The 25988-nt window shown below is 37.8% G+C and overlaps 1 protein-coding gene across 4 annotated transcripts in view; it reads right to left on the bottom strand.

Annotated features, from left to right (window-relative positions):
• The window catches only part of Glut1 (Glucose transporter 1), a 220070-nt gene that overhangs the window by 133727 nt on the left and 60355 nt on the right, over positions 1-25988 (bottom strand). The window contains exon 1 of one of the 4 annotated variants that reach the window (XM_089251414.1): positions 12708-12787. The exons of 2 other annotated variants lie outside the window; for them this stretch is intronic. Coding sequence is in view for 1 of the 2 variants with exons in the window: in XM_089251413.1 (XP_089107539.1) it covers positions 2542-2637 (96 nt within the window). In the remaining variant the exon portion in view is untranslated. Of the gene's footprint in view, positions 1-2541; positions 2694-12707; positions 12788-25988 lie in introns of those variants that run through there. One more of the 4 variants, XM_089251413.1, reaches the window with a different exon arrangement.

The following is a 25988-nucleotide window of genomic DNA, read 5'->3' on the forward strand; positions in this document are numbered from 1 at the left end:
GTCGGAAAAGAAGTCACCAAGTTACAGTTCACCTCAATTATAGAATCCTAGCCGATTTACGGTACAAGACCCGACATGGGCAGAAGCGGGCCTAGGATAGGATGGCCAGATCATGCGACTGAGAAACCGGGACACCTTGAAAAAAATGGGCAGAGGGCGTTATACAAGGTGCCTTGTAAGTACTGATGCGGCCTTAATCTCATCAAACGTTCGTCGTATAGAGGTATGGTTCCAATTCAAAAAATGCTCAACAGACGTTCAAAAATTTCCCTATACCAGTTTTGAGAGTGAAAATACAACGTGTAACAAAATGAAAAAAAAATCAAAATTTTTATATGTTCTCTAACTTCCAATTAGAAAGTTGTTTTCCTGTATCTCCTGAGGCCAACAGAAAAAATTCCATGTTTCGAAGTGCAATATTCGCTAAGATATTTGAATTCAAAAATAGAAGAAAAGTTATGAAAGAACAGCAAAAACTGACGGACAACGCCCTTTTCCCCTCATTTATGCTGTCCCTTCCCAAATTTTCACAGAATTTAAATATCTCAGTGAATATTGTAAGTATAAACTTGGGATTTTTTGTTGCCTCAAAAGAGACAAAAAAGCAACCACTTTCTAACTGAAACACTCAGAAAACGGGGAGGGTGGACCGTAAAAAATCTAGATGTTTTTTATGTTGTTACACCCTGTATTTTCATTCCGAAAACTGGTACAGGGTAATTGTTTGAACGCCTTTTGAGCGTTTTTTGAATTGAAACCATACCTCTGCGATGGACGGTTAAAGCATTAGCACTTAATGCTGTAATATACGTAGTGTCGCATTGTAAGGCAATGGATAAAATTACCTATTGGAACTGAAAGCCTGGGCCGAGTTCGGTTTTGTTCAGTGCTCTTCAACTTTTTTTCATTTGCTGACCGCTGAAATTCAGTGAGAATTTCTTGCGAACCGACATCACAGTGGGAGAAATAATTTGCGCACCGGTGGGGAAAATAATAATATTAGGAGGAAAATTTTTCCCCTACGCGCACATAAATTTCTGGCTTATTATATTTCATATTTATACTTTTCTATTATAAATACGAGAAACCGCATTAAGTTAGGATTCGTGCTGTCACCTAATGAATAAAAACAAAACTATGTTATAGTTTATTAAACGGTTGTTTATCGATTTGCAGAATGAAAGTGAACAACATGTAACATGAAACTATACTTTTAGTTTTTATGTCGCGTACGGGTGTAAATTTTAAAATTTGGTAATTACAAAATTCTATTCCACGACAAACATAAAAACATATTAACCGGTATTTTGGTGCGTAAAGTATGCACCAGTATGCAGCATATAAATGAAAAAACTATAATTCATATCAAGCATTGTTCATTTTTGTGCTACAAATTGGTTTAAAAACTTACAACCAATTTATTTCAAGATGGTTTTGCTTTTATCTTATAGATGGCAGCAAAAGTCCTGCAGCAAAACTTCAATTTGAAGCAACGTCTATACGTATTTCCCTTCTATGCAAAAAAATGGGTACAGGGAAGCTAATAGAATATGAAGAACCCTACGATTATTTTCCTGCACCTGTGGTAATAGTGGCCCTGATTTAGTACCGCACTGGTACCCCTGTACCGTATTGATGTGAAAGATACAAATTCTGTCGGGACATGCGGCCGTGTTGACGACACAACGCTCTCGATTCGATACTACGACAAAAGTGAGTGTTGTATTTTGAAGCTTCAAAATGAAACTGCCAAAGTCTAAAAAAATAATTTGATTTCATTGAATCTTTGATCAGCGGCGAAAAAACAAGGACAAACAGCTATTCCGAAAAGTTTTTTGAGACAGTGTATTTATTAGTCAAATTAACCGGGACTATCTCTGAAAACCGGAACGTCTGACCACCCTGATCTAGGATGAACCCCATTATTATTTTTACCGAAAGAGTTAAATTCATTAAAGAGTTAAAACTAACCGAGAAATTTTTAAGAGAAAGGCCCGTGCGAAAATTATGGCCTGGGGACCCGTCAAAGATTTCAGCCTATGAGCTCAGTTGCATTATATGAGAGGGGCCCATGAGACCTTACCGAGATGATAAATATTAGGACCGTAAAAATTAATCAAAATACGTTGACTATTTGCGTAATAGCTTCCTAGAAATGCATTTCTGTAGAATTTCACGCATACGTGTAGAAACACTTGCATTATTATTATTGTCTCTGAAATAATTGAAAAAAAAACGAGTTTAAATTTTTTGTGAAACTTTTATCAGAACATGCCCGCGTCAATCATGTGGTCGAAAAAAAAAATAAATGCCCGGTTGAAATTTTTACATGTCCCGGGCATGTCTAATAATAGATTTGTCCAACACTGATAGGCGCAAACTTGTATTGGCCCGTGGGATTGAGTCAAGCCGCAAAAACCGCCGTAATCAAGGAGAAATTGGAGGAGAAGCCACCGGTTAATCCATTATTCAACCGTTCATATAAAGCTCACAAGAAATTATTATTGAAGGAACGGGAGCAAAGAATCCGTGCGTCCTTACTTTGTTAAGTTTAGTGGCTAGAATTTTCCGTCCATCCCTGGTATCGTCAGTGGCGTATGGATCCATCCAACGATTTGTCCGTTTCTTGAAGTTCATTCACAATATTACATATACACACACGCACCACTATGAGCACGATTACACCAAAAAAGAAATCTCCCCGGAACTAAACAGAGCCTATTCGAAAACGTAGAACGAGGGGTTATCGTGATTTTAAAATGTTATCAGAAGACGCGTGGTTTTTTTTTTCAGGCTGTTATCTCTACCTACCTCACGTTGAATGTCAGAAAAAGAATAGGGAGATAAAATCGCGAATATAATAAGAATTTATTCTGGACATGGATCGAACTTTGCTCGAATATGTGTGAATATATATATTGGCTCTTGTTTTACAGGAACCGGAAATATAATCTGTTAAATCTGATCGTCCGTCAGATTTTTCTGCATGACCCATCTGTCACTCGGGTCGCTAGGTCTGATTACAGTTTAGACAAATGGGGCATTCACCCTGGTTTGCCCAAGAACTCACTTCAAGTCAAAGTCTGGCCCGGGTTGGCAGAGTTGGATTTGTGGTTTTGCCGATTATTGGTTACAGAAATTTTGCCGCCCTTCTCCCATTCTAGTCGAATTTTATGGACTTAACTAATCATAGAAGAGTTGATTAACTTTGCCCAAGAATATTAAGGACACCAACGAATAAGACAAATATACGAAAAACAAAAAGTCCTAATGCATTTCAACACCAATGGGTGCCGTCTTCAGAGTAAAATTTAACCACTAGTCACACTGACCGAGTTTTCCACTTGGGTCGAATACCAAATCTTAACGCTCGGTTACGTGGCGTTTGAAGTGAACAGACGTACTTTTTCCGCTGAGCAAACCGAGCGTTAAGATTTGGTATTCAACCCAAGTGGGAAACTCGGTCAGCGTGACTAGTGGTTAAATTTTCCTCTGAAGACGGCACCCATTGGTGTTGAAATGCATTAGGACTTTTTTGTTTTTCGTGTATTTGTCTTATTCGTTGGTGTCTTCTTAATTAACTAATCATTCCTCAAATTTGCAACCCTGAGCTTAGCCCACACCCCTGTCTTCAAGTCAATCTTTCGGTCCCTCACGTGCTTGCATACTTTCTTCGTCACTCACTAACCTCGTCCCTCACTCTCTAGGTGACTCTTTTTATCATTCACATGCTTGCAAACTCTCTTGTTCACTCTTCTGGTCTTTTGCTGACCTAGTTCTTTGCGCTTTAAGTCACTCATACACTTGCAAACGCTCAAGATAACTGTTCTGGTCATTCACCAAAATGATCCCCTCACTCTGTAGATCACTCTTTTGATCACTAACATGCGCTTACAAACTATTTTGGTCACTCACTGACCTGGTTCCTTGATTTCTAGGCCACTCACACGTTTGCAAACCCCTCACTCTTTTGGTCATTCGCTCGGTAGATCCCTCTTTTGATCACTCACTGGCGTAGTTCCTCGCTCTCTACGCAGAGGCGGATGCATGGTTTTACAAAACAAATTTTCCGGCCCTTCTCCTATTCTAAAGTATGACCACGAAAATATGTTTTCTAACCCTGTATGACGTCCATCACGAGGGGGGTTCATTACTCAGAAAGGATAAATGTTGGAGCAAAGAAAATTAACATCCTGCAAGGTTGCTGCTGGAGTTTTTTTCCCCCATTTCTCCCTACGAATGATCCCCCTCTTTTCGTAATGAAGGTCATACAAGGTCAGAATGCATCCTTTGGAGGTCACACTATACTAATTGATCTATAATTTCTCAAACTCCTCACCCCGGGTCATAGTCCCCTAAGCTATCCCCCGTAAATACGCCTCTGTGGATCAGACGATTGCAGAGAATTATATTCGAAAACTTTTCCAGTACGCGATAAAAAACGTCCGATACAATCGAGACAAACGTTGATTTTCCACAGCAATGAATGTCTCACTTCCAGGCTGCTTTAGATGTCAACTCGCTGATAACTGCACCTGCGTTGTTTATTGCCTTTCGGAGTTATCACCTCCGAATATCGATTCGCCGAGAGTCACTGATGATCTTTAACTGGACTCGTTTTTTGATAGGAGAATTATTTGCTAAGTCTATGTGGATAGTGTCTCTTATATATACTGATTACAATGTGTTATCGTCGTCGTCGTTTACTTGCGATTGAACGAGATAACAATCAGGACGCAATGACACACACTGTTATCATTATTTGCTCGAGTCTTATTCTCTGTTTGATAACAGCGGTCTTTTACCCACGGATTTACTCTCGTAAGACACGGGGTGCTCGTGGGTGGAGGAGGGGGGGGGGCGGCGGTTGACTTACATGTTATTTAAAGTAACAAAAATTTCTTGAGTAATTTAAAAAAAAATCATAAAAATTAAATTAATTGGGGTATTTGAATGCGCGTTTGAAAAAAAAAAGTTATTCTCGCGTAGGGGATATCTTTTTTTTGGTACAGGGAAAAAGTTTAAAAAGCTATTTTTTACAAAAGTTACAAAGAAAATTTTGTGGATAGAGGGCGTTGCACGAAGACAAATTAGGGTGCTATAAAATGCAGGGTTAGATAGATAGATAGATAGAACCGCTCACAACCCCGGACTGATGCAAAGCATATTACTTCCGTTACCTCAAAAGAAGCAGGGTTGTGTGGGAAAAATTAGCAAAGATTAATAGTAGTAGTGGCCCCCCCTTGCGCTCAATGCTCGCAAGTATCAAATCACTCGCGTCGTTCTCCCCATGAAGACAGCCATCAAGTCCATGCAACGTACAAGCCATTCGACTAAAAGTGCATATCTGAACACAATGACCAGGGAGAAAAATTGTACGTGCTCCCAGTGGCACATTAAGGGCTGCCGACCGCAGCTTGAGATTTCAAAAGAAGTGAGAAGAAGACTTGTGGGACCAGTAAGAAGATGAATTTGGCATGTTGAGGTGGAAGATTCGAATGATCTAAATACACAATACATACAAAATATATACAAGGTCTTCACTGTGACGGGAAGTGTGCCTTTCCGGGGCAGAATTTTCCTTGCGGCCCTTGTTGAAAAGGTTATTAATATGAAAAATAACTAAGTTTTTTTGAGGGCCCCCCCCCCATTCAGCTCGGTGCCCTAGGGGCAGTGCCCCGGTTGCCCCAGTCTAGTTACGCTCAGGCTTTAACGTCTCAGAGACTATCAAACGCGCGATATCTGACGATGTCTTCATTCTTAACCAATTTTACTCGACATATCGTCCGTGACGACGATGCAGACGATAATAACGATGTTATAACAATGAAACCATTAAGATATAATTTTATTTCTTCAATTGGGTAATGAAGCCATTCATTTTTGTGACATGTCGCCACACACACACACGCGCGCACACGCTTGCGTTACGCATCGATAGACCGCTGAGATTAGGGCCGACCTTGACACACAGACGGAGAGACACGCACACTCTCTCTCTCCTACAAAGATAATAATCGCAGATTCCCACGAGAGCAGTATTATACATTAATATTGAAAAATACCAGTGTTTATACACGTGTAAATACCAAAAATCACTCGGCTATAGAAGCGTTACGTCAACTCGCTTGAGAAATCGCCATTTCCTTTGAAATTTCTTTTATCCATTAAATAGAATTTTTTCTTTGCAACTCCGCCGGTCACCGACGCCATTAAAAGTGTGTCTGTCATTCATGGATCGATCGAAGAATCCATTGAAGTGTGCAAATTGTCGATTTAGTGGAAATTGAGAGAAAACTGACGCTTCACTGTTTTTTGATTTTTTCACTGTTAACCGTGAAACTGATTGATTTTTCATCAAACACGTTTTGACAAAAAGACACATTCAATTTGAAGAGGAAAAATATCAAGTACAATCAAACTCGGTTCTAACGGCATTGAAGATTCCTCGAAATTTTGTCGTTATAACAGATGTTGTCGAAACCAAGGTTGACGTTTTTGAGACATTTCTTAGGATGAAAAACATAACCAGATGCAGTTGTTAATTGATCATTGATCATTTTTCTTGCACCACGGTCATTTTCTGCATACGAGGGCTAATTAGACCGGGACCTACAATTTATTGCCGATTCCGAACGGCAGGTTTGCTTTTTTATATTCGTCGAGAGGTTGGTGCGCTAACCCTTCGATGGAGGAACTCAATGCGGTAAAGTCACCATTTTTGTTGTACCCCTGAGCCAGAAAAACTTTCCTGGCAAGGACGAAGCGGGTATCGAACTCGTGACACCTCTAAACATCCTTTGGTACTTTAGGCGAGTATCTTATCGACCTGGGCTACAGCGCCCAGCAGTTGTTAATGAGTGACCATATTTGGTAGAGAGAGAAAAAAAGGAAATTGTTAGATCAGAAATACGGAACATCGCCAATTGTCGTCAAAAAATTTTGCCAATTTTCACCAAAAATGTTGGTAATTGTTACTGAAATAGCCAATTCGTATAATTGGCTATTTCAGTATATTTGATAATAGGGACCACGTCATCTATTATAAAAAGTTGTAAATAATTTTTCACATATCGGTGTATTTGAAATTATACGCCTGCTCATTAAATGAACAACACTTTTTTCCCTCTTTCTATCTATCACTGTTTCTAAGTTCATCAATTTCATACTGAACGAGTCCTTTCTTAAAGACCCCCGTAATAACTGTCAAAAACGGTCTAATAGGGAACTATCAACTGCCTAAACGGGAAATCGAAAACGCGTCCTATCGCATGCCGGTTGAGTGGGTTAGACCACTACGTTATACCGAAGCAGTAATGAATTTCTGTACTAGAGGTGGCCATGCGCAATCGGTGCATTTTGCCTGAGGTCATTTGGCATGAGTTCATTTAAACTCTTGTCAAAATTTCGGGGTCATTGATGGCCGCATCAATCAGCGCCGAACCAGGCTAGTTTGCTTTATGTCACCATCTTGTACACCTGTGAATAACAGTCAGACTCGGTTATAACGGCATCGAAGATCCCGTGAAATTTTTTCATTGTAAAAGAGGTGTCGTTACAATCAAGAGTTGACATTTCCAAGAATTTCTCAGATGAGAAACATAATCATATGCAATCAAATAGTGTGTATGTAGTTGTTGTTACATCAGGGCAAGGGTGACCATGCATATTTGATGGAGAAAAATATACCGAACTGTATGAACGTGAGATTAGAAATGCGGGAGATCGCCAATTACTGCCAAAAATTTTGCCAATTTTCAGCTAGAAAGCCAATTATGTCTTTTAAACAGCTCTTGGCGAAAATGCAGCATTACAGCAGGTCTGCAGAAATTTAAAATGTATTTCATCGAAAAGCACGGCAACAGCATTACCGAAAGGAATCAGCTTCGACTACCAAACATCGACGTTATAACCGAGGCGTAAGCGGAAAATTGATCGCCAACAATTCACAGCTCGAAACTTCCTCGACGAAAATTCACCGCCATGCATTTTACCGATATGAGAATTCACCGCCGCGCAATTCACAGACATGACAATTCACCTCTAGAAAAATTAACCGGCTAATAATTCATGGGCACAGTGACATAATAAGTGAGTGGATGAGTAGTTGAGCGAGTCAGTGATCGTGTGAGTTATCGAGTAACAAGTGAGTTAGTGATGGAGTTAGTGACTGAATGAGTGAGTCACTCATATGTGATCACTCATTCACTCACTCACTGGGTAACTCACCCCACTCACTATGTAACTCAATCGCTTGCCCACTTGGTCACTCACCCATTCATTCAATCTCTTGCTCACTTAGTCACTCACCCATTTGAGTAACCACGTGCATGGCCTTATGAGTGATTGTTTAAGTGTCAAAGTGCATGATCGTATGAGTGACCGTATTAGTGATGAAGTTTGTGACCGTATTAGTGATGAAGTTTGTGACCGTATTAGTGATGAAGTTTGTGACCGTATTAGTGATGAAGTTTGTGACCGTATGAGTGACCGCGTTTTCGTGATTAAGTTAGTGACCATATGAGTCATCACACTCATTTGGTCTCATATACTAGCACTCACTCATATGATAACCAATATATGCGTCGAAAGCGTTTTTTGACCCGTGGGCGCACAGATTGAGCTTTAGGCGGGAAATTGTCAGTTGGGAATCAATTCTGGACGTGCACAAACCTGACCTAATATTACGTGGGTGCTCGAGCACCCGGCTCAAACGCCACTGATCATCCACCAACTTACGTTTTCACTCATACGGTTACTCACCCCTTCAACCCTTCAAACTAGCCACTGACATGATCGAGACAGGCGAAATGGCCGGGACAAAATGCATTGATGACGAAACGTGCCAGGGGCGAAATTTCCGTATACTTAATCCAGTGGTGTAGATGGCAGCATGCTTGTCCGGTTTGCAAGAGAGCCTGGATTCGGGCCCCTGCGGAGACACGATAACTCTTCCTTCCGAGTTCACCTCGACATATTATCCAGTTAATCTATTTTTCCTTGATATCTTGGGCTGAGAAAAAATTCGTCTCTCTCTCTCTCAACCGCAGATTATTTGAATATTTTACAACACAAGAGAAAAGCCTCCTCCCATGGATATTCACTCAGTCGGACACGGGGTCGGGGCCCCGATATGCATCAGAAAAATAAAACAACCCCTTCAGGTCTTATTTTTGATTTCGAAAATAATGAAAGGACCGCAAAATTAGATCAAGATGCCAGGGTCGAAAGGGCGTTGATGTTTGATCTCGAACATCTCTCTCTCTCTCTTTTATTCCGTTCTTGTCCGCACAAAAGGGGCTACGAATCAACCTTTCTTCTTTCTATTCAATGCGAATCGTTTAAAAGAGTTTATAATGAACATGCGAAGACCTTGTAGCGACATATTTCTGTTACCACACGCTTAATTAGGTTGCTTCTGTCCCTTGATTAACATATCGAAGCGTTTAGTGGTTAAAAATTACGATCAAAGAAAGCTGAGGATGTCGTTTTCGGTCTATTATTCGATCGAATGAAGAATTGAAGTCTTTTATTGATGGTATGGGAAGAATATGACTGTTCATTAGGCGAAATTAAATCGTCCAATTCAATACATTCATTTGGGTTTGGAGGCTATTTAGTGTGGTGATTGATGGATGACCAATCGCTTAATGATGGATCGAGAGTATAGTGATGGAAGTGTCTGGGTGAGGAAAAGAGGGACGGTGGCGCTCTTTTTCTGTCGGTGATGCATTTTGATTAACATTATCGACCGTCGTCGGCAAGTACGGGGTGTTTGAGAAAGGACTCCCCTAACTTTGAAATTTAGGAGTAGGTAGAAAAATGAAAAAAGTGATTCGTTTGCAATATGATATTCCAATGCACCGGTTTGCAAGATTAATTATAATTTTAACTCACAGATGGTGCCACAGTCGTTTTAATTGACGACTTCTTTCTGTTGGGTCATTTGAAAGTCATTATTTGCAGCAAAAGTCTTGCAAATCCCAAGCAGGGCTTACAAATCCCAGGCTCCAGATCACCATGGTGACTGAGAAATTAGCATTGGCACCTGAAACGTCCTAGTTGTGACAACTAAATTGGAATCTCAGGACAATACAAAATTTTTAGAATTTATATCGGCGTATCGATCAATACCGAAGGTGGTCACTATGTCTTGGGAAAGCAGAAAGAAACAATTTTTACCGGTTTTTCATGGGAAAAAATTTTTTGGCGCCTAAAAATTGTTCTGGCTATAAAACTTTTTTGGTGCTTTAAATTTTATTGTCAAGATCTTCTTCCAATTTGCCAACTCTTGAAGTAGAGGCATTCCAGGAAAAATGTCTTCCACATGTCTTCTACTACTGTTTCCAAGTTTAGTCATTTGGGGATTTTTCTGAAACACCGCGTATTACAGAATGTAAAGGTGGCATCGAGAGCTAGAAAAGCGCATTTGAAGCACATTTCTGTCTTTGATTACATTGTACATCACAACATTATCTTAACTATTTCCTCAAACTTTAAACCCGGTCGGTGAAATCTCACCAAGAAATGGGGAAAACTTTGCAAAAGAAGCAGCAATCACTTAAACTAAAAATATTATATATATATATGTGTTACGGTAAATGTGATAAATCGGTTATTATGCATACTTACCAATCGCCTTGGTAAGTTTGATAAATTTATCACTTTTATCGGAGATTACGCACAATACCCAAGCGTCATCGGTAAATTTGATAAATACTGAAAACTATATAATTTTTATCGTCAATTATGCACAATAACCAAGTGCTGTTGGTGAATCTTATAAATACTGAAAACATTATCACTTTTATCGGCGATTATGCATAATAACCACAAGTGACTTTGGTAAATTTGATAAATACTTGAAATTTACCACTTTCATCTGTGATAACGCATAATAGCCTAATGTAGTAGTAATTGGTGAGTTTGATAAATAGGAAAAAAACTCCAAGAGTCTAGTATGCGTGATGAATTTAGTCAGACCCCGATATAATGATAACAGATTTTACGATCGTACCTCCCTCTCTAATATTATTATACACCCCCCCCCCAACAATATTATTATATACCCCCCTCCCTAATAATATTAGGGGGGGGGTATCATTATATTATACGACGCGACGCTGCATAATCGCCGATCAAAGTGATTAATTTAGAGAAATTTATCAAGTTCACCAACGATGCTTGGGTATTATACACAATCGCCGGCAAAAGTGGTAAATTTAGGAAAATTTATCAAATTCATCAAAATGCTCGCTATATTTTCCTACACCAAATATATATTTTCATGAATATTGTAATTTGTATTAGGGGGGGGGGGATTTCTGTGATTAAATTTAGTATCAAGAAAAACAAATTTTGTGGGTTCGATTTAGATCCGCCAAACAATTAAATTTCTTTTTAAATTGAATTGATTATTGTAAAGAAAACCAACTGATTTCTAAGAGCTCAGCTTTTTCGAAGAAAACATTTTCAAGAGAATTTTATGAAAAGAAAATGGGCATCTATATGAAAAAAAGTGAATTCATATTATGAAAATATTAGTTTCTTTAAATTATATTTACATTAAAAGGGAACGTTTTTTGGGTGTAAATTTTTTACTAAGAAAAAAAAAAATTCAGAGCACTTAATTTATATTAAGAAATTTTACCATTTCTGCCATTCAATTTTTATACAGTATTAAGAAAACAAATTCTACTAATTCAATTTATATTAATAAAATATATATATTTTCCCATTCAATTCATTTGAAAAATATTTTTGTGAATTGATTTTGTATTAAAAAATATTTTTGTGAATTGAATTTGTATTATATTTTTCTGAATTTAATTTGTATTGAAAAATATTTTTGGAATTTAGTTTGTATTGAAAAATATTTTTGTGAATTGATTTTGTATTAAAAAATATTTTTGTGAATTTAATTTGTATTGAAAAATATTTTTGTGAATTGAATTTGTATTGAAAAATATTTTTGTGAATTGAATTTGTATTGAAAAATATTTTTGTGAATTGAATTTGCATTGAAAAATATTTTTGTGACTTGAATTCGTATTAAGAACAAAAATTCAAATTCAATATATAATAATAAAATATTTCTTCTAATTGAATTTATACTGAAAACCGTTTTTATAAAAATTCAATTTATATCGAAAAACATTTTTGCGAATTCAATTTATATTAAAAAAACATTTTTGTGAACTTTTATGTTTGAATATGAAGGAAAAATTCTAATTCCATTCATATTAAGAAAATATAGACCGAAAAACATTTCATGAATTGAATTGATATTAAGGGAAAAACAATTCCTGCCAATTCAATTCATATACCCGGGGAAAAAAAAAATCCCTCCAGTTTAATTTACACAAGGAACAAAAATCCCGTCAATTCCTTATATCATAACAAAACACTTCTGCTAATTCTACTTATATTGAGAAACTATTTCTGCTAATTTGTATTAAGAAAATATCTCTGCTAATTCAATTTTTGGAAGCAAATTCAATTTATATTTAAGAGGCTCATATCCGGGAATTCGGTTTATGAAGAAAAATTAATTTCTTTGACTTCGATTATATATATACACTCACACATAAATCGTTGGTTCAATAATTTTCTTCACCAACTTTACGCAAGAATATTTCAAAACGTAAGCGAATTTGTTATAATTGCATAAAACCGTAATTTCAACAAAGATTAAAGTCAAATAATACCTTGTGGCGATGAGCGACGCCATTGCCATTAGCGAGCCCGTTGTGTTGCTCTCTGAGAGGCACTTCCGCATATTTGGCTCTGTCGGCCATTATCTCGGGGGCCTAGTTTCGGTTTCTTTCTATCAAAACGAAATTGAGGGGGGGGGGCCCGGTGGGCGGCTGGAAGACCAGAGTATGAACGAGATTCGATCACTAGAAGGGAATCTTCAATCGCACACGTGATCTCTTCTCCTGGAGGGAATGTTCCAGACAAAATGTGTGCCTCGAACTTGCACACGAACGACCCGTGCAGTGGTCAAACGCATAAAAGCGGTTTTTGAGAGAGACTTTTTCGTTTCTTACTTTTTTACCGATTCGAATCCCACTCGAAGTAATAATAATAATAACAATAATAGCAATAATAATACAAAAAAAAAGAGAGAGAAACACTTTCCATCCTAATACAGAAAAGAAAAAATAGGGTCAATGGGCGGAGACAGCAACAGAATGGGCTCGTTAATGGAAGAGGGTCAGTAACACTTGCTGACTGGTGAGGCTTAATCAACCGCTATGGTACAAGGTGATAATACGTAGAAACAAAAAAAATGCCAAAAAAAAAAGGTCCTTGAAATTTCGAAAAGAAAAATTAAATGCGTGGAAAATTGCCTCGAAACGACAGCCACCACCGAACACTTGACCAGTTGAAATAATCGGCGAACTTTGGGGCGTTTCGCCGGATTCCGTCAGAACTGATCGTCAGCTTGATAACAGCTGTCACCGCACTCGTTGCCAAATGCACGTATTACATCCTCCATCGGCTGACGCATGCCATTTGCGGACCGATACGTTAATTATCATTTCTTTTATTTGATGACGTTTCATGTCCGAGGATTAATTCGAGTTGGGGGGTTACGAATATATCCGTAAACTAATTACGGAAAATTTACCGGCAAAAATTCACAGCCACACAATTGTCGATATGAAAATTCATGGCTAGGAAAATTCATCGACAGTAGTTCGTCATCAGGGAATGAGTGACCGAGTCTGAGCTAGCTAGTGAGTCGGTGAGTAACCATGTGAATAATCGAGTAAGTGATTTAGTGAGTGGGTGGATTACCGAGCCAGTGAGCGACCGTCTTATGAGTGACTCACTCGCCTTCTCACTCACTTGCTCATTTCTCGCCTTCTCACTCACTTGCTTATTTTTCGCCTTCTCATTCACTTGCACATTCATCTTCTCACTCATTCATTCACACACTCATTAACTCCCGGACTCACTTAATCAGTCAGCCACTCACTTGCTTACTGACCTAGCTCCTCCACTCATTATGTCGTTCTGTCGATGAATTGTTTGTCGTTGAATATTCGTAGCTTTGAACTGTCATATCGGTGAATTGCGTGGCGGTGAATTTTCCCTGCGGTTAATTTTCTTTTCGGTGAATTTTTTGCTGGTAAATTGTTGGCGATTAGTTTTTCGCACACGTCCGTAAAAGCATTCCCCGATTTCAAGTTTAGAGGGGGCCCTGAGCAGAAAAAAACATCGACGAACCCATCATGATTGGAATAATGATTTTTGGCCAGTCAGTGAATATATATTTGTTGAAATTTTTAGCTCTGTGGGGGAATGCCCCACTTGCCCTAGCGGAAATCGGGCTCATACGGAAGGTGGCTACAACATAAATCCACAAAACTAATGACTAGCATGTTGAACGTAGCGGTTCTGAATCAGGGGTTCATTGACACCTTGAGGTCTTTGGAGAGATTTAGAGGGGAGCAGGTCCGTGAGCCCAAATGACAAAACAATTATCTCATTGTTTTTTATATCGCTATATGCTGAGTATTATTTTGTGAAAAAGTCCGTGGCCTTTATTTCATTGACATAGGGGTTCTGCGGATTTCATGCACTTGGCACAAAGAGTCCGTGAGACACCAAAGGTTGAAAACCCTTGAGCTCTCTACGGGAATATGATGAATTATGTTCTAGGTGGACCTTTTCTGCATCGTTGAAATCATGGGTGTAAACTCTTTTAGCCACATATCGATCATATTTCGCATGTATAAGATTAAATTTGCGGGCCATATAAGAGCTAGATTCTTTTTTCGCGGGCTAAATACCAATTAAAAACATTAATAAAACTAATTTAAACGGTTCAATTGGTGTTTAAATACCTTCAGTAGACTACGTCCAGTGACAGAAGAACACTTTGACGCCGTCAATCTGAGGAGCACAGAATCAAACATCTACTACTACTACTACTACTACTAATTAACCGTACATGCACCTCGTACACATTCCTCTTCGGAATTTCTAACGAATCGGCACTTGTCGGAATATGTGTTCTGAGTGAATGTGTAGCCTTAACGTACCTATGTTGTATAGAGTTTCGCTTGTTTCGTGTTCATGCTGCCATCTGTCTTCCATTTTCTGAAGTAAAGATGAAAATGCTTTTGAATTTTCATGTTATGTCAGTATCGTGTTGTAGGTCTGCCTGCTCTCTGCGGAGAGAAGACTTTTTCAAGTGGGAAACCGGCTCGCATTTGCGCCTTGAAGCTGGAAAAACGCAGAAAACTAACTTCAGCCGACCAACACTGTGCCGTCAACGGGGTTTAAACCTGGATCCTCAGGACGAGAGAGAATCAAACATCTAGCAATGTCCATTGCTCAAATACGGACCAGGTACTCGCGAGCACATTGAAGATTAGCTGCTTTTTTTACCCTTTAAGCGGCATAGTAGAAATCCCTAAACCTCCTTCAAAATGCCATATCTTTTCTAATGAAGTAGGCTTCCTTCGATTTTTAGCAGATGCAAAGTAGGGGGGAAGGGGGTGTAGGGAAAAGTGTCCCATATTGAAAAATCAACTTTACAAAATATCTGGACTTTTCAATGCTAAAATAAGAGGCTTTAAGCACATTCGCAGACGATTCAAGTGACCCGCGGCACATTTATAGATCACCGCGACAAAGTTACAAAGCTCTTAAATTACCCCCGATGCAGTTCCAGACAGAGGCGTCGGAAATTTTTTCAGACCAGTGTGTCTGCATTAGTATGTTCTACTTGTATATAATCGCTGTATCTGTGCGTTGTTTCATTTTATTTCCTATTTCATGTACATATTATTATTATTATTCTCGTATAATAAAGTCCGCCACGGTCCAGTCCCATTGGGGGACATGCTAAAATTGCCCGACGGTGACATGGACCCTGCTCGATTTGGAAGATAGACAAGTTTGCGTGCTCGACTTGAGTTTTACGTAGGGAACATCGAGCACACACAGCACATTCGGTTCCGATGCCACTGGCTCTTGAACACTTAAGTGTCTCGCGGCACATTCTAAGATGACTTAAGTGTCTCGCGGCACATTCTAAGATGACTTAAGTGTCTCGCGGCACATTCTAAGATCACTTAAGTGTCTCGCGACACATTCTTAGATCACTTACGTGTCTCGCGGCATGTTTACAGATAACCTCGGCAAATTTTCAGATCACTTGAGTGATCTGTGGCTATTTATAGATCATCACCGCACAGTTATGCATCACTCAAGTGGCCCGCGGTTTATTCACAGACCACTTAAGTGACCAGCGGTGCTCTTCTAGATCCCTTAAGCAAGTTGCGCGCGACCCTTTTTCAAACCAATGAGTCTGCCCGCTTTCTCCTGAAGCAGTCGTCTCCACTGGAAGCTACAACGAGCGGAAACAAGTCACGGAATAAGTCGCATGTTTGCTCAAGTCCACTATAGTAGTCTATTACGCATACATGCGACTTGTTTTCTCTCGCTGTAGATTCTAGTGGACGACCGGCCTAAAGGTTAACACCCTTAGCTTACATATCAACATATTTTATTTATTACATCATGTAGGCTTGCTATGTATATTCTGCCATCATGTAGACCTTCAACACGATGCTTGCATAGCATGAAAATTCAGACATTTGCCATTTTCAGATCAAAATATGGGAGACAGGAGGCAGCATCAGTATAGCATAAAAACAAGCAATAACCTAAAAACGTCAGGGCCACGCGTACACTCAGAATACACATTAAAGAACCCGCTTAAAGGGTTAAAGAAATACATTAATTGGATCACTTATATCTTCAGAGAATCTTCGAATCTATCCGAAATCTTCGCACAATGTAGTATTTTTCCTCCATGTGCCTCAAGCGTTGGAAATCGAAGAATGATTCTTATCATGCGGCTCTTTCTTCTCTTTTTTCGTGGCAACACCTTCTTCTATATCTTGAAATTCCTGTGAGGAACCCATGGAGAGAGAAAAGGAAATGCTGGCAAATGTTCAAAACGCGCATTCAAAGCAAACGTGCTTCCCGATATCTCATTGCGGTAACATTGCGGGTTATATATCCCCACAATCTTTTTGTATGTCTTTTCTTCAACACGTACTACGCGGCCAAAAGTGAAAGAAAACACCGGTACGTGTACTCGCGATGGCGTTACCGATACATTACAAAAAAATCGCTAAAGAATTTGCCTAATAAATTACGAGGTGGTGGTTGGCCGCTGTTTTATTTTTGTTTTTTCACCACGAATAATATTCACTCGATATGGCTTTGAGAGTATAAATGCAGGAACTTTGCCACACACACACACACACACAAAACACACAGGGCTCATCAGGGATTCTAGTCGGTTCTACCCGGAAAAAAGAACCATGTAACAGTACACTGGGGCGATCACAACTAGAACAGTGGCCCACAACTTTTGATTAGGACTGGTCCGATTACGATTAATCGATCAAGCGGGTCGATTAATCGATCAATTATTGATTGCAGTTAAAAATTTTATCTGAGGTAATCGACTTGATCGATTTTCGATTAAAATTTTTATTAAAAGTTTGTGAACTAACTTGATTTTTTTGAAAAAACCGATTTTAGATGTCTTATTTTTATAAATCATGTTCTATGCAGAGCATTTTGGATAACTGACCATATTTAAAAATATTTGAAAACCAATATTTTAATTAAATTTTTTGACGAGTGTCTTCAACGAAAACTGATTATTTCAATTTCAAATTGATTTTGAATGGAGTTTTAGAAGTCAAAAGACCAAAATTTATTGTCTCCATTATGAACAGTAGTTTTTCCGTATTCTTGGAAGCATCAGCGCATCTCTTCACAAGTACCATTCGAGAGGAGTTTCTAGGAAAATAAGCAACAATACGTTCGAAAGTAATTTTGAAATCAGTGAATAATTACCAAAAATAACTGATTAAATAAAAACGACAAGATCCAAGGGAAGAAATTACAAATTTTTGCAATTACTGCGTTCTGCATATTAAATTGCTTGAAGCGGACAGCCTTAATTTCTTAACAAAAATTCCTATATTTTTTCCATTCACCAAATAGGTGAATGAAATGAATAAAATATATTTTTGTAGCATCTATTAATATTATGTTAACAAAAATATGTTCGATTAAAATTCGATTAATCGATTAATTTTTTTATTAACGAGTTGAAAATTGTAATCGATTCTCAACCTTATTTTTCATCAATTATGATGACAACAGCATGTTGGCTATTTATAGATTCTTTCACTTCGGACCCGGCCAGAAACGTTTTCCCGCTATTGGCAGCGTAAGCAGCACGTTTACATGCTTTAAGGCGCGTGTACATTAGCACGCGGAGCATTGGAGCGATTAGTTGTTCAGTAATTTGTATGGTGCTGTGAAAGTCTCGCGATCTGTTTGAGCTGGACGCACCGGAAAACTTTCTTTTTTTTTCAACGAACACAAAGGAAGTTTGAGTACCCACGAACAGATTAGAACATAGTTTCCCAACCTTTTTTGTACTGTCGCCCCCTTCAGAAATTTTGTCCCCCACCCCCAACGCAATCTAACCCATAGAATCCTATGTTATATGCTTCTACCACCCCCTGGAACATCCTATCGGCCATGTTGGGAATCACTGGATTAATAACCACTTCAGGGGGTCGTACGTTACAAAATCGGCGTGCTAATGTATACGCGCCTTAAGATATCACTTAGAAGTACACGGTTGAAAATAATTGTGCATCCTCGACCACATGGTGATTGCTCTTTAACAAAAAAGTAAATAGAAAATCTTCCTGTGCATTTCTTGAAGTACGCAAGCATACCTACCACGCATTTCTAGGAAATACTATGCATTTCAATGGAAAGGCTCACTTTCTATACATTTCTAGAGGCACGCAAGCTTTCTACGGTCTTATATAAATAAGCAAGACTCCTACATGGCCTAGACTGACCTTTATATGCGTAAGCAAGATTCATACGCTTTTATATGCGCAAGCAAGCCTCCTACGTATTTCAAGGGGGGAAAGGAAACGCACGCCTTCTGCGTATTGTTAGAGGTATGCAACGGAGGGCCCCGTGCGGCCCTTACAGCTATTTTCCGTGGCCCGCCATTGATTGTGGCATATATACGGAATTGTTAGCACAGGATTTCAAAAATTTATAAAAGAAAATTCAGAATTAGTGAAAGTGATATAAAATTGGTTTCATAGTTATTAAAAGTGACAATTTCAAAACTGATGAGAAATAATTTCAAAAGAATGAGAAAAATAATTTAAAAGAATGAGAAAAATAATATAAAAAGAATGAGATATAATTTAAAAATAATGAGAAATAATTCAAAAGTTAATGTGAACGTTTAAAAATGTTACAAAATGATTTCAGAATTAATGAAGGTTCGTTTTAGAATTAACAAAAAAAAAATTAATCAGAAAAAATTTAAATTATTAAAAAATAATTAATCAAAAAGTTTTCAGAAAATATTACTAAATAATGTTTTTGATTGATTGGCCTTTCCGTCACTAAAAGACGAAGTCTCTTAGGTAAGCATCAGTACTAGTCTAGGAGGCTTTGCTAGGCCTAGCTTAGTCAATTTTTGTGTCCAAGAAGGGGGGGGGGGTAAAAATGGCCAAAACCCTGTTTGCGTATTATTTGAATGGCCCCTTAGCACATTTTTGGCCGCTCCTTGAATTCATTACCAAAATTCCCAGTTTTATATATGATATGTAACTGGGTGCCTTAATAATATATCTGAGAAGTTTAAAAAAAATTGGATATTAATTTATTATTGTATTTTAATTTTTTTTGTTATGAATTGTAAGAGAATTTTGTATAATAAATTCCCTGCTCCTGCCAGTATCAATGTTGTGAGGAAAAGAAATGATCGAGCTCAGAATTGGCGATTTCTATGCCCCACATCCAATCACTATGCGGCTTTTGTGAGGCAATCAGGAAGATTCGACGCCAAAATAAGAAGAAACGAAATACGATGCTGTGTGGCAAACTTGATAGGTAGTCTGAATGACGTTTATGGCAAACACTGCAGAGGCCTTCTATCTCTAGGAGGTGATGCTCAAGTCCCCTTGCTTGTCTCTCTTGTTTTTATATTTAAATTTTGTATTCCTCTTATAATAAGATGGCAATTATGTTCTTCTTTATAATTAATGCAAATTTCCAATTAACTTTTTGATTGATATAAATTAATTAATTTAACTTAAGTGAAATAATTAGTCATTATAATTTTGGAGACCTCATGTATCATGTGACAAAAAAAATTTAGGAAAACCAATTTTTTTATTTAAAAAAAAATTACTTCTGTTCATGCGCAAATGCAACGTTTGCTTAAATGGCTTTGCGTGCAAATCAGAAATTTAATGAAGAAAAAAAAAAAAAATGAAAGCGAATATGGTATATTTAAACATTTTCAGCCATGCGCGTGCCAAAAAACGTTTTTGTTATTGCCATCTGCTGTTAAATTAAAACACTAATTTATAAATTTATGTAAATTTTAGCAAATATGTTTATTTATTCTTCTGAATAAATTTATAATTCAAGTCATTATATTGATAAAATTTGTTATAACTGAGCTTAATTATAGAAAAATTTGATACACTTAAATATTGGTTAGTGTAATTTTTTTTTTAATTTTCATCTGATGATTAAATTTTGTTCTGTTGCTAGATTGTATGACAGTGGATTGTATGAAGTGGAATACTGTAATTTAGTAAATAGGGCCAAATTAAATGTTTCAAAGTGTGTTTTTATGTGGCTGACAAACAAAGAGATTCCACAAAATTCTTACTTGTTTATTGAACATCAAGCGATTGACCCAAGCATAGTGACTAAGTACTTAGGAGTATACATAGACACTCGCCTAAATTTCAAATATCATGTCGAGCAAGTGATAAAAAAAATCCCAAATTGCAATGGAAAGTCTCCTCCGTTTTTGCTACCCAAAGTCACATGTATCACTAAAGAACAAGAAAATTAAGTATGAACAAATTATCAGACCTGTTCTTACATATGGTGCACTGGCTTGGGCTTTCGCTCAGAAAAGCAATATTTACAACCTCCAGAAACATCAAAATTATATTCTCAGGAGATTCACAGGTGCTCCAAAATACTTCAGACTAACCGACCTGCACGGTGATCTTCAAATTCCACCCATCTACAAATATGTAAAGAAACTGGCCAAAAAGTACTTTGAGAAGCAGGAGGCTTCAGAAGTGGATATTATCAGCTCAGCATCCAACTACCCAGCTGAACAGAAATTATCACAGCTAAGACCAAAGAATATCTTGGATACAAATTTTAGAAAGGAATTTTAATTGTCGTAGAACAGGTAATAATGGTTAATCATACTGAAGTTATGATTGAAAAGACCTTGTATTTTTATTAATAATGTACCACAGCATAGTATAGATAAATATTACTATAAATAAATTTCATCAAATTTTTGTAAAATGTTGGAAATGATGGAAATGTTAATCACTACCGGTCAATTCCATTTTTAACATTGGTGTAGTGAGATTAGTTCATGTAAATACAGTCATGTAATATATCAGTTCATGTAAACGAAATTAAATTTTAATTGAAAGGTATATGATATGAACGTTATGTGAATTATATAACCATTTGTTATGTGACCTAATCAGCATAGATTTTTTAATCTAATATAATTGTCAAATGTTCAAGAGTTACATAATATGATTCTGAGGAGTGTATTGAGGTTCTGTAAATTATGATGACCATTTGTAACCTTATACTCTATTTTTCTATTTTATAATTATATATTTTTTAAATAAGTTTGTCAAATGTTTAGAAATCATATTGAATGGTTTTGGTGACATTGTTGGAGTTTTTCATGTATATACACATATCAATTTTTTGTCTAAATGGAAATATATTGCAAAATATGCTGTAAACTTATGTTGTGTAAATCACTTTGTGAAACTGATTTGTTTAATATTGTAGATATTGGGAATGTTTGCAATCGACGAGATTTATTTTTGAAAGTAAGTGTAATCTGATGGGGTAGAAGATGTTTTAACCCCTGAAAACTGTTAACAGTATATTGATATTGTTTTGTATTAGCGAGAATATTTTATATATATAAAGGGTTATATATAATTTAAAAGAAAAATGTACTGGTGGTTGTTTTTAAGCAACCATTTTGCCATTGACTGATCAATATCTCTACCTAAGTAGAGAAACCAAGACAAAGAAGACGAGAGCTTAATGCTCGGTACTTCGCATCAACTAGCAACGGCAACGAATTGTATGACAAAATAATTTATCTACAATAAATTAGTTTCGATTTAAGCGTCATCTATCGCTGAATTGAAATACTACTTCCTAATTTCGCGCGTATAAATTTTGATTTTCTATCGTTTCTTTCTCGTCGGAGAAATCAGTTTCTCGATAATTTACAGAATAGTGAAATATCGGTTAGTACGATGCCTCTTCATGAGAATGAACCATTGAAATAACGTTGAAAAAACCTTGATTGTCCTTGTAAGTTTTGGTCATTCATTACGTTTCAAATGTAGGAACCAGGACTGGACAAATTCGTAAATAGCTTAAAAATTCATAAGAATTGAAAGAATTAGCGTATTTGAATGAGATTTGCGAAACGATTTATTCTCACCGAGGGGATTTTTTTTTGCAAGAGAAAAAAAATAATTCAAATTTTCTTTGATAGAGAACGCTGCACATCAGTTCGGACCTGACCCTTTCGGCAATCTCTTCTGTGTCCGAAACACTCATGAAGCTTCAGCCGGCGATTAGTGGCTGAGGTATAAACGAACTTCACAAACTTTATCCATCAATGTCAACAATGAAAGCTTAATGAAACAGGAACAGGAAAATTTGTAAATGAGTTGTTAATCGTACACCCTGCATTTTGCAGGACTGATTTACAAATTACCAGTGATTTACTTTCGTATTGCGTCCTCCACTGACAAAAATTTGAACTAATTTTTTTTTTCTGTATCACAAAAATCCCCTTTCAAAAAACTGTTTTTTTGTACACCGCTTTCAAATATACAAATGCCTTCAAATTTATAGGACATCCTGTATATCAGTCATTTCGAAACATTTCGGGAGGCCGCTTCTCGTCGTGAGAGGTTGGATCCCCCGTTAAGAACCAAGATTCACATCGTGAGGTTCAATCGACCTACAACCCAGAATATTCCACCGATAATCCACCGAATAACATCTGAGAAATATATTATCCGCACGTGCCATGGATTTCCGCGTATACGGAAGAATATTTCCGCCATAAGAAATAACGATTATGAAGCCCTTCCCCTCCCCCACCATCTTCGAACAACAACTAATATATGTAATAATCCTACATAATAGGTCAATGGGAAGAACGAATTAATGTACCCGAAAATGGGGTTTCGAGTTTAGGTTAACGACGAATCCCCTTCGACCTTTTGGGTTTTCTTGTGCCTTATATTATCATTACCCGAAGGAATTTCGCTTAAAAATCAGTTTTTTTCCCAAGGTTTTAACTAATTTTGACCTTATATCCTCTTTATTAGATTTCATTCTGGTGCTCACAGCTGGAGAAGAGAGGGAGAGGCTAACTTATAACGAGCACATACTTTCGATTATTATTAGCCCTGGGATGATGAAATTTGCTTCGTTTCCCAAATGATTATTATTATAGGATGTGAGCAAAATACCCCACTGATGTATCTGGAGGAGAAGATGTGCGGAAATGATTGTAATTAACGCGCAGGTGTTTAAGATACATCCCCTCCCCCCCCCTCCATATTAATAATAACGGTGACAATCGTCTGAGTTTTTTGATGGACAGATTCACAAGTCAATAAAAACTGATTTTATTTTATGTATTACCAACTATAATATCCTTCGCTGCACGGGTTTTCTTCAATTACTGGGAGCATTAAAAAGTGACAAACCATTATAAAGGAATAGACATAATAAGATGGCAGCATTATAAAGAAGTGACAAACCATTGCAAAAGCATATGAATGTCTGAAACGCATTGCTAGAGAATCACGGTAACCAAAGTAAACGCTCCGAAAGTGATTGTTGAGGCTCAGGAATCATTGTTGTCCGACGGGGTTTCGCCTGTTTCGGACACTTGCCCAGCTCTGATGAACTAATTAAACTAGCCTATGGGTCAATCCTGGTCCTGTTTGGTATACATGCAAAATTTAGCGACGATCGATCCAAAATTGTAGATTTGTATAGAGAACATACAGAGAAAATCAATTTTATATATGTAGATGTTAGAGATGTTTCCGGCTACTCGTAGGATGGCCATATGGGTGGGGGGGGGGGGCATATGACTTGGTGACACGATATTTTCTTGCCCTTTCCTGGTGAAGTGATGTATTATAGCAACGTACTAAGCTAGAAGTAAGAGCTTGGATCATTCATACATGCCAAACTTTCGCCTACCAAACCCGCGGGCCAAACGTGACCTTTTGGAAGATCTGATGTAGCCCGCGAACTCGAAAGTAATTTTATAAAATTAAATTAAGCGACATATTTTCCGATCACTTGAGAGACTTGTGGCACAGTTCCAGAGCTCTTGAGCAACCCACGGCACATTCGCAGACTATTCAAGTGACCCGCGGCAAATTTACAGATTACCGCGGTACAATTGCAGAGCTCTTGTGTGTGTGTGTGACCTGCGGCATATCTATAGATCCCAACGGCGCAGTTCCAAAGCTCTCAAGTGACCCAGCATACAGTTCCAGACGTCAGAAATTTTTCAGACCAGTGAGTGTTCGACTTGAGTTTTACGTAGGGAACATCGAGCACACACAGCACACCCTGCTCCGATGCCACTGGTTCCAGATCACTCAAGTGTCTCGCGACACATTCTAAGATCACATAAGTGACTCTCGACCATATTTACAAATCACCACGGCACAGTTACAGATCACTCAAGTGGCCCGCGGAACATTTACAGACTACCAAAGTCATCCGCGGCGCTGTTCTACATTTCTTTATCTAGTTGCTCACGATCCGTTTTCAAATTAATGAAGTGGCCCGCACTCTACTAAAAGTTGAAGACCCTTTTGGCTTACATATCCACACAACATATTTTATTCATTATATCACGTAAGTCTACTAAGTATATCTTGCTATCACGTAGTCCCCTCAACACGATACTTACACAGCGTGGAAATTCAGACATTTGCCATTTTCCCTTCAAAATATGGGGCAAAGAGAGATGACAGCATTAGTATAACATGCAAAGAAGCACAACTCTGACAACATAAAGTCTTCAGAGTAACACACATGCACTCAGATCACAAATTCCGGCATGTACCTATTAGTTAGAAATTCAACAGAGGAATGTTAACGAGTTGCGTGTACCGTTAGAAGCAGTAGTAGACCTGCTATGGAAGTGTGTGGCCTTCCAGGACATTCCCGATGGGCCCCATCGTTTCATATAGCTCTGGTTTTATGGGCTGTTTTAGCGTACTCTAAAATAGTCGCAATGCTTTCATCATACTTCACTTAAAAGCTTAATTTTTCGACATTTGCATTTTTTTTCCGAAGCTCTTTCTGTGGCCCTCTTGGGCATATATTGTGATTTCCCTTTCATTTGATTTTCACCTGTGGCCTCCGTTTTCAGATTTTAGGACCACTAGGAGGTGCATTCGGCCCCATGTTAAGAAACATGGATGTAGATCACCTATGAACCCGCCCCGCACCATGCCTGGATGTCCCCATACGTAAAAAATGGGCCGTTCTGCTGGATCATGAAAGTAGTCGAATTCTTTTCCACCATATTTCATTCAAAACCTTGATTTTTTTTCCTCATCTGAATTTTGAATTTTTTCAGCTGAATCCTTTTACGCTCCTAGAAGAAGGTCAGGTGAACGTTTTGACTCATCTGAATTTTTCCGAGCTCTCTGTGGCCCCTTTAACCACCTCTCACTGCTCCCTTTCCACTTAATCCTTCATTTGGACGTGTATTGCATTCACGCATCACGAGTTTCATATATTTTCCAAGTGAAGGCATTGAC

The sequence above is a fragment of the Pholcus phalangioides genome, unplaced genomic scaffold (genome assembly GCF_987345545.1).
Source record: "Pholcus phalangioides strain wild (caught in Gottingen) unplaced genomic scaffold, Ppha-v1.0 ptg000024l_1, whole genome shotgun sequence".
NCBI classification, from domain to species: domain Eukaryota; kingdom Metazoa; phylum Arthropoda; class Arachnida; order Araneae; family Pholcidae; genus Pholcus; species Pholcus phalangioides.